At 39.1% G+C, this 10,446-nt stretch overlaps 1 protein-coding gene across 1 annotated transcript; it reads left to right on the top strand.

Moving 5' to 3' along the window:
- Positions 1 to 707: 707 nt before the first annotated feature.
- cdk5r2b (cyclin-dependent kinase 5, regulatory subunit 2b (p39)) lies at positions 708 to 1,568 on the top strand. Its single transcript, XM_020920417.1, has one exon. The coding sequence runs from the start codon at positions 708 to 710 to the stop codon at positions 1,566 to 1,568; it is 861 nt and encodes a 286-aa protein (XP_020776076.1).
- The last annotated feature ends 8,878 nt before the right edge of the window (positions 1,569 to 10,446 follow it).

Raw genomic sequence — 10,446 nt, forward strand, 5'->3', positions numbered from 1 at the left:
GGAATAGCTTTAGAGATAATAATAAAGTATTACTCAAACATGTGTGAATTGAACAAAAATACAACTCCAGGTATGTTTTTAAGCGGTAATAACACTAACATAGTTTAACGCTTACAATAATCAAATCGCACAAAATGCAGTGCATAAAATATATATAGAACCTTTAACGTTACGGGGCATTTGGCACATTAGCCTGCATAAATCCAGCAAGGGACCGGCATCTCTAGGTCAGAAAATGAGGCATGTGTGGTCAAAGCGCGGACATGTCTATGGAGGACAACAGGGACAGAAATAGTACCACTATACCTGAGTGGGTTGCTTAGGCTATGATTGGCAGCGGCGCTAAAAACACCGCCTCCGCTGATTGGCTCATTGATTAGGCCTCTGATTGGCTGCCCACGCCGCCAGTAACTCACTGCACTTGCTGGTTTGTTTAAACTGAAGGCTTACGCAGCACCACTAATCTGCGTTTAGACCTGTGATCACCGGATTTTGTCGCATCGTCTCTTTTCGTTGTTGTCCGTGGAGCTTCTGCTATTTGGGCCATTCTAACTTCGCTGATCTGATTCTAGCTGTCAAGGCGCGGAGCATAGCGTGCAATCAATGGAGCCTACATCGTGACCAGCTTCCTCCAACGCCTCTCACTCTTATCAGTCGGTTACCAGCGGGCACCAGCAGCCTCCACACGCGGACCTAACTGCGCCAACATGGGCACCGTTTTGTCCATATCCCCGGCCTCCAAGAAGGCATCGATCATAGACGTGGAATCAGGGGACGCTCACAAAAACGACAAGAGCCTAAAGAAGCACTCTATGTTCGTTTCTTTATCGTGGAAAAAGCTCGTGGCCAACCCGGCGAAGAAGAGCGCCAAGAAAGTGACGCCGAACCCCATCGTGCCATCCAACCAGGTGGCGCATCTCAACAGCGAAAATGCTAGAAAAACACACCAAACTGAAGAAAAGAAACCAAAAGCCCCTATCCCCGTGCCAGTACCCACCGTCCCCGTAAACAGTGAGCAAAATGGAAGACTTGGCTGCGTACAGAAGCAACCCAGTACTTTGTCTTTGCTGTCACCAAGACGCATTGTTATCCAGGCGTCCACCGGGGAGCTTCTACGATGCTTAGCGGACTTCATATGTCGCAGATGTTATAAACTGAAGGAGTTGAACACAGGGGAGGTGATCATGTGGTTTCGGAACATAGACCGGACACTGTTACTTCAAGGCTGGCAAGATCAGGGCTTTATTACGCCAGCTAACGTAGTCTTCGTGTATCTACTGTGCGAAGATACCATTGAGGACAGCGTGGACAGCCCGGTGGTCCTACAGGGCACGTTTCAGACTTGCCTCTACCTTGCGTACTCCTACATGGGCAACGAGATCTCCTACCCCCTCAAGCCGTTCATGAGCGAGGCCAACAAGGACGTTTTCTGGGAGACGTCGCTGCGCATAATCAACAGGATGAGTGCCAAAATGCTGCAGCTCAACGCGGACCCGCATTTTTTCACCGAGGTTTTCCAAGAGCTGAAAAACCAACGTGAAACGAACGAGGCCAGCTTGGATCGCTGAGTGAAACGGACACAGACTGCGTTTCTCATCGTTTATCATAAGCCTATAAGATGTTTTAAAATCGCACAAGTGGTTTTTTGAGTGGTGAAGGGCGTGTGGGGGCTAGAAATCGAACATATTGATGCTTATACGGACATACGCACATTACGCATGCTACTGTATCGAAATGGCGCAGGGATCCAACCTTACAAATGCAGCTTCTTTCTACAGAAATCCCAATTTTATTCAAGATTAGCCTACTTCTACTATAGCCTCGTTAGGGGTAATCAGAACAGACTGTGTACAGAGGAGAGGGAGGAGCTGTCCGCGGTGCTGACCTGTGCAGTCCCCGCGCGCTATAAAGAGTCACTTTTCCACGCAGCGGTGAAGCGTGGCTCAGAGCTGGCCCATTCCACTGTCCTAAGCCTAAGCCTTGTAAGTAGAGCTAAAAGAGAGCCTCTAAAAATACGGTCTAAAATCTAAACCTGGGTCGTGTCCCAATTGTTTTCATGTGGCGTTAAAGAAATCACGACGTTTGGGTGAAAACGCGTGGGGTATTTGCATATGTGGACAGTTAACGTCATAAGCGTAGGTGTTTAAAGATAATGGACTGGTAATAATGGACGCTCTAGCCTAGATTATAGTTCGTGTTACTGTGGAGGCTTTAATTTGGGTCAAACGTCACTTGTAAAGAGGCCAGTTTTGGAATAAGCCTACTGTTTCTATCTACGTATAAGGATCAAGGCCTACTGTTTTTGAGAAGTACAAGTTTGCAGTTATGTTTAAATACAGAAAGTGATGCTGAAATTTGATATCTCCTCAATTGGATGACAAAACCAAGAATGAATGGCAATAAATTGAACTAAACTACCTAGTAATCCTATAGAAATGTATACTTAATGAATGTAAAAAGTTCCCAAAATCCTAGTTCTAGTTTACTGCAGTTTAGTGAGTCATAACCTACCGTTCATGCTCAATTGTAGTACTAACGAATCAATTTTAACGTGAATTCAAATGCAAATACAAATGACATTTTCTGTTAAATTTGAGACTTGGTTGGTTGGATTTAGTTGATGACATTGCGTATTCACACGACTGCATGGCTACCATCAAGGAATGTTGATCTGCAAAAAAGTTGTTAATATCTTCAAGACATTTTACTACTTATGAATTTATGCCTATTCAGAATGACACCGAAACGTTGCAATGTTGGTGAAAATAGGTAGAAATAGATGCAAAAATGTGTGGTTTGCAGCAGGGATGTGAATGAGGCTACTAAGAATGTACAATTTGTAATATATGCTAAATGTGCCAACTGTTGTATATGGCCTGACTTGCTATATGGTTTACATGTACATAATTACATTTTGAACTATTTATTTGCCTGTATTTTTTCAAAGTGGTTGTATATGTTCATTCAAGCAACAACAACAAAAAGATAGCTCGGTTCTATATATAATTATTGTTTCGTGAATCAGCTCTCTTCATTTTTTTCAGGGACAAGGCGAGGGATGTTCAAAGTTTATCATTTGCACATGCGTGACATTTGATTGCAAATTTTATAAGCTAAAAGTGGAAACCGAAAGAAGAATGTATTGTCAGTATCACGGAGTTTCATTGTAACGTGCTGTGGACTTTGAAATGCTGCTACTTTTTGCACAGCTATGAACAAATTGTCAATGTTTTGCACAGTTGAATGACAAAAATGGTCACATCACAGTGCTGTTTTGAGGCATTGATTGGTTTCGCCATTAAGCTATATTGTCATTGCTATAGTAACAAAAGATGTGAATTATTAGACCTTTTGTACAGCTATTTTTTCTATGTCAAACTCCAAAAGTGATATGTAGATGTGTAAAGTTTAAACTGTGTTGTCAAAAATAGGATTCATTTTGCTCAACGGTTCACCACAGTTCACTCTGTTAGTGTTAAAGGTCATTGTTTCTGGTCCTTGCAACCAAATAAACCTGGAATATAAGAAATGTATGTGTCTTATGTAGTATTTGAAATCATATACAGTTTACTGTTGATTTTGAAAGTTACCTGTTTGGATATCCTTTATCTGAGTAACTAAAGGTTTTCAGTACTACTTTAAAGACTATAGAAAAACAGTGCTGTGGAAGTAGTAGCAGTAGTAGTAGTAGTAGTAGTAGTAGTAGTAGTAGCAGTAGCAGTAGCAGTAGTAGCAGACCAAATAATTTCCCTTGCAGATCAATAAAGTCTGTCTAAGTCTAGTAGTAGTAGTGGTGGTAGTATCAGTAGTAGTAGTAGTAGTAGATGTAGTATTAGAAGTAGTAGTAGTAGTAGTAGTAGTAGTAGTAGTAGTAGTAGTAGTAGTAGCAGTAGCAGTAGCAGTAGCAGTAGTAGGAGTCCAAATAATTTCCCTTGTCGATCAGTAAAGTTTGTCTAAGTCTAGAAGTAGTAGTAGGAGTAGTAGTAGTAGTTGTGGTAGTATCAATAGTAGTAGTAGCAGTGCAAATATTTTCCCTTGTGGATCAATAATGTTTGTCTAAATCTAGTAGTAGTAGTAGTAGTAGTAGTAGTAGTAGTAGTAGTAGTAGTAGTAGTAGTAGTAGTAGTAGCAGTAGTAGCAGTAGTAGGAGCAGTAGCAGCAGCAGCAGTATTTCAAATAATTTATCTTGTGGATCAGTAAAGTTTGTCTAAGTCTAGTTGTAGTAGTAGTAGTAGTAGTAGTATCAATGGTAGTAATAGTAGTAGTAGGAGGAGTGATAGTAATAGTATCATTTTTGACACAAATCTAAACGACTTCCAGAAATTCTTACTATACTGTAATTATCTGTACATGGTCGGCTACTTTCTAATTTAGTCAACATTTTTCTTGACTATGTTGTAAATACACATAAAAATATATTCGTATTTAAGTTGGTGAGACCTATACCAACCTTCAGACTGAAACAGGGAGCATAGAAATAACAAAGACACTGCTAATAGCAATTGCATAACTCTATTTCTGGCCCTGTGGTGCTTTGATGTATATGGTTTTAGTACTTCAAAACTTTCCCATTGGGCGCTATTGTAATTAACTGAGATAGCTCCTTATCCAGCCGCTGCAGCCTCTAATCCTTTATGAGCAGCCAGCCCGGGAGACACAGTTATGCAATAGAAATAAGTCCATGACGAATATGCTTACAGAGATATTACAAAGGGAGTGAGGCTCGGGAGATACACGCTGTCAAAAATGGCCAGACAGAGGAGGGATTCTCAGTTGGAAAAGTTCCTGTTTAATTCTTACAGATTTGCAAACAAAGCAGAGCAGCAGGGAAGATGAGATTTAAACACTGAAAATTTAAGTTCAAATGCTTTGTCTCAAATGTTCCACAGCATGACGTTAAGCTTGTTTAATTCCATGGAGACAAGCAGGTGGTGCAAGCCAAAGGTCACATCTGTGGAGGGGCAAGCTCACTAACACTAAGAATGGACACCAGTAAATTAATGCATGCAAAATAGACTGGTTGGATACCATACCAACTTTATTTAGAAAGCACTTTAACAACTTTATAGTTTTTCAAAGTGCTGTACACAAACACAAGATAGACAAGGAAAATCACACTATCACACAACACAATACAAACACAATATAACTACTGAAAACATAGAAAACAATAAGATACTCAACAACAAGAAATGTGCATGTCACTTGTTAAAAGAAAGTGAAGAAAGGTGTGTTTTTAGGAGTGATTTAAAACAGTTACATATTAAGGGACATTCCAGGCAAAGCAATCAAACATCTGAAGCACGCAAAAAAGGTATTGGACATTCTACCAGGAAAGTTACACAGTGCACTTTTAAATGTCCCATATTACACAAAATGGATCCTGAGAGTTTTAAGTTGTGTTAGAACTCTGTTACCTCATCAAAAACATACTTGTGTTTTGTCACCCTGTGATGTCCAGGAGTGATAGTTTTAAAGTTAACAGCTACAATTTACTTTTGTTCAGTACAGACTGGCAATTCTAGGGCTGAAATCATGCCAATTATTCTAGTGTATGGTGAACTTTTGGAGTTTAAAAACACAGTAGAGGATAAATATGATTTCTGTGGCTCTATATAGAGTAAATAAAACAGACTTCTTTTCAATCTTGTACTTTTTCTGAACAAAGTAACCTGGGGCCCTGTCTCATATTAAATGCATTATATTGTATTGATTGTGGGGCCCCCAAGGAGGTGGTCCTGGCCCAACTTTGAGTCTCGTCCCTATGGTTAAGAATCTCTAGGCTAAATATTCATTGTTTGTGTGTTAAACGTGTGAATGAAACAAAACACAACTCCAGATATGTTTTTGATGAGGAAACAACATTATAACATACATCAGGAAATAGTGTAAGAAGAAAATGTCTGCTTTTTTGTGAACATTGTGTTTTTGAAAATAAAAATATAACATTTAGCCCAGTGATTCTTAACCATAGGGCCGAGACTCAAAGTAGAGCCGGGACCACCTCCTTGGGGGCCCCACAATCAGCACAATATAATGCATTTAATATGAGACAGGGCCCCAGGTTACTTTGTTCAGAAAAAGTCCAAGTTTGAAAAGAAGCCCTGACTTAGCCTATTTTATTTAATCTATGTAGAGCCATAGAAATCATATTATCCTGCTTTTTTGACCTATAGTTTTGAGTCTATAAAGACTATCTTTTTAACTGAACTACACTTAACAGGCAATGTGCTGCTAAACATGGTGCACAGTGACACACATAAAGTATATTTTTGGTCCTCTCTCTTCTCACTCCTCCAATTTGGGGCATATCTTAAAATAGGGAACAGAGGAGATAAGGGTGTTGAATTATTAAGGTCTGCTTCAACAAAACCTGTTTAAATTCATGAGCTAAACTTAATCCAAACAGCTGATGCATATTGGTGGCTGTGTACTGTGGAGTGGGGGAGAGAATGGGGTTGCATGGGAATTGCCTTTTGGATTTGTGAATAAGACACACGTGGGCCAGAGGGTGCTGGAATCTGATTGGTTGAAATCTGCTGCAGTCTCAGTCTCTTTACCTAGGATCTATTTAAAGAGATATGAACCAGAAGGTAGAAAAAAACACTAAATGGGTCGTCCCAGCATAAAAAAGTAGAGCGATTAAAAAAGGCAAAGATGGGAAATTGGGACAAAGTGGTAGATACACAGAGGGATGCAAAGAAGAAGAGAGATTTTCTTAAAGGTGCATTGTCTAATTTTTCTGTTGGAGGGTCTGTCAAATGTCTGGAATGTTTCACAGTATGGTGTTAAGTGTGAGAAGAATCCCTCAGTTGTCCAGGTAGAATCCAAGGCAAGGAGAAAATTCAGTCTGTTGACTCAACAAAGTTAGTTTGGTTGAAGATGTTTCGCAGCTCATCCAAGCTGCTTCTTCAGTTCTGGTCAGAATGCTGGTGGACATTTCCTTATCTATTTGCAGGGAGTAAACTAACTACTCTGAAACTAACACACCTACTTGTTTACAGTTTCTGTTAGTTAGTTAGGTCTATTGACCTGTAATGGGTGTGGGATCTAATTAGCATAACAGTTCAGGGCCATGACGGGTGCTCCCTCACCTCTGGACTTGACCTGGCTACACCTATTGTTCTCTTGTTTGCTTTGAATTAGGTTTGAGGATGGAGTTGTAAATAGGAGATAGATGGTGTTTGAGGCCTCCATTTCTGTTTAGAAGGATTCTTTCTTAACAGAAATGGCTTCTTTCACTCCCCTCTCAAACCAGTTCTTTTCTCTGGCTAAAATCTGTACCTCGCTGTCCTCAAATGAGTGGCCCGTGGCTTTTAAGTGGAGATTTACAGCAGACTGAGGTCCACTAATGCTCTCTCGTCTGTATTGGTACATCCTCTTGTGAAGTAGCTGTTTAGTTTCTCCAATGTAGCATTCACTGCAGTCTTCACTGCACTGAATGGAGTAGACCACATTGCTTTGTTTGTGACTTGGTTGTTTTGTCCTTTGGGTGGAACAGTTTCTGTCTTAAAGTGGTATTAAACCTTTCTGGTATGGTATTAAACCTTTCTATCTTTATGGAGACCAAACCAGACTAAGTTAGAGATCAGATCTGTGGATGACAGGTCATTGCAGATCAGTGAATGAGGACACCTGTAATAAGTTTGGGACGGATCTATAATGATGTTCATATTATTAAGATTAAAATGGTTCAACTCCTGAGCCTTTCTGTGAGGAGTTGCATGTGTCTGGGTGGGTTTCCTCTGGGCACTTAGGCTTCCGCTATCAACCAAAAACCTGCACAATAATTGATCAAATCCTCCAGAAATCCTGACCCAAACCAGCTCATGATCTGAAAATGGGTCCCTGGTTGCCCCAGTGGCACTGAAGCATGGGTCAAATTCAGAGGACAGGGACAATAAAGTATATCTTAACCCTTTAGTATATGTTTTAATTAGCAGAAGAAACATTGAAAACATATGTAGGCATAAGCAGAACATGCAAACTCCACATACAAAGCACCATCTCACCCTGTTTTGCCGTAGTGGCCTAGAAACTGCCATGTGAACTGACCTAAATAGGACAAAAGTGTTGCTAAAATAAGAATATGGACAAACAGAATCTACAGGTGGTTGCAAATCTGTGCCAGCCCCATCCTGAAAAAAGAGAAAGGGCATCTGGCTTCAGCAAATGTTATTATTTTTAATTGCACTTTTAAAGGTTCTAGTTTTCACAAAATGGATTCTTGTGAACTTTAAGCCATGTTAGAATGTTGTCATCAAAAGCGTACTTAGAGTTGTGTTTTGTTTCGTTCACACATGTTTGAATAATCTTTATTATTTTATCGTTACTCCATTTACATATTAAAATGCTCTGCTCCACCTTATGATGTCATGAAGTGGTAGTTGTTCAAGTTAAGAGTTATTTTATACCTTTAGCTCAAGTAGAGATTGACCATTTCACGACAGAAATCATCCAAGGTGTATGGAGTGTAAAAACACAGGGGAGCACTTCCCGTATTACTACATGACATCACAAGGTGGAACAAAGTGTTTTCCTGAGAAGTACACAGCCAAAGTATGCAGGTTAAACATGTGTGAATGATACAAAACACAAAAGCAGGTGTGTTTTCGATGAGGAAGCAACATTATAGCATAGATCAGAAAATAGTGCAATATGTTTCTGTTGAAGTTATGTTGACTAATATTTTGATGTAAACTGCAATGTAAAATACAAATTTAAATAAAACAGTGATAACTTATATAATATAATTTCACTGACTTATTACAACATAATTCATTACTGTATTATTGTCAAGGTTCTATCATATTATGACTTGCGATCAATATTGCTTTATATCTCCACACAATAAGAAGGTCACAAAGTCTTTTTCATATTTCTACACTCAACTCTGGAAACCTTAGTGAACTAAGCAAGGCAAGGGGACATAAGGAGAAAGACGTAGATGAAAGATATATAAAGCAAGTGTCACGTGTTTATTGGTAAAGCTTTAAGTAGTTCTGAGCACGAAGGTTGATGGTTCAAGGTTCACTTGCCAACATTATATAAACATACCATTATGAAGTTTAGCAATAAAAACACCTATAATAGAACAAATGCAAGATGGCTGAGTTTGAGGCCATACTGTGGGATATTCAAGACAAAGACGTAATATCTCCATGGAGACAAGCAGGAAATGTAACTACAACCAGAAAAGTTCCCCAGTGAACATTTAATGAAGCATGATCACAGACTTAATTCATAATGAACAAACAGTTTATTAAGAATGATTCAGGCTTAGTGACTACTTAATCAAGGGTTAGGAGTATTAAGCAGCCTGAATCTTTCTTAATGAGCTATTTGTAAATGATGATGCTTTATTAAAATGATCTATCTCACATTTATTCAATTACAGGTGTTTCAGTGCTCAAATGCATGTTGAAAAATTTGAAAATCCTGCCTAAAACTTGGCCTGGTGGTGTCACATACTAGAAAAGGTGGGGACTTACAAGTCGTGGACTCAAGTCAGACTTGAGTCACTGTTTTTAGGACTTGAGACTTGACTTGATAAATGGACTAAGACTTGGGACTTGACTTGGACTTGAAGGTCAGTGACTTGGGATTTGACTCGGACTTGAGGCCTGTGACTTAAGAAGACTTGAGAAGCACTTTTAAATCTGAATTCTTTCTATTCTGACCATAATGATTCACACTAAGATCTTGTCAAGACATTTAAAAAGAAAAAAAATTAACATTTCTACAACTCTTACATACTCTATAAATACTCATATATAAATGATTTTTTAAGTACAATTTATCTTAAAATTCATATAAATTGCAAAAATCTAAGCTGTATTTGGTACTTTGGTTTAAATACTTTAAATGACTTGAAGCTCAAAGCAGACGACTTGGACTTGGCCCAGTGACTTGAGACCCAACTTGGACTTGCCTGTATTTGACTTGTGACTTGACTCGGACTTGAGGTCAAAGACTTGAGACTTACTTGAGACTTGCAAAACAATGACTCGGTCCCACCTCTGCACTAGTACTTGCCTCCATACACAAACTACTGGCCAAAGGTTTTAGAACACCCTAATTTTTCAAGTTATTTATTTCAGTTCAAGTCAAATAAATAGCTTGAAATGGTACAAAGGTAAGAAAAACAAAAAAAGCTAAAAGATAACAAAACACAAGTCCAAACATTAAAACATGCAGTGTCCAGCACAGGCTCCAGACTTAAACCCCATCGAGCTGGTTTGGGATGAACTGGACAGAAGAGAAAGCCAAGCAACCTACAAGTGCCACACATTTATGAAAACTTCTGCAACAGACTTGGGAAGAACTTTCTGAACAATATTTGATTTCTATTGTAAAAAAAAAAAAAAAAAAAAAAAAAGAATGCCACGAGTGTGTTCAGCTGTTACATCTGCCAAAGGTGGACACGTTCATGAATCAAAAGTTTAG

This window comes from Boleophthalmus pectinirostris, unplaced genomic scaffold (assembly GCF_026225935.1).
Source record: "Boleophthalmus pectinirostris isolate CB_2022bp ecotype Guang Dong unplaced genomic scaffold, ASM2622593v1 HiC_scaffold_1, whole genome shotgun sequence".
In the NCBI taxonomy this organism is placed as follows: domain Eukaryota; kingdom Metazoa; phylum Chordata; class Actinopteri; order Gobiiformes; family Gobiidae; genus Boleophthalmus; species Boleophthalmus pectinirostris.

What these genes read in the sequence shown, in the direction of transcription:
- cdk5r2b (XM_020920417.1), top strand. Translation starts at nt 708, where the DNA reads ATGGGCACCGTTTTGTCCATATCCCCGGCCTCCAAGAAGGCATCGATC.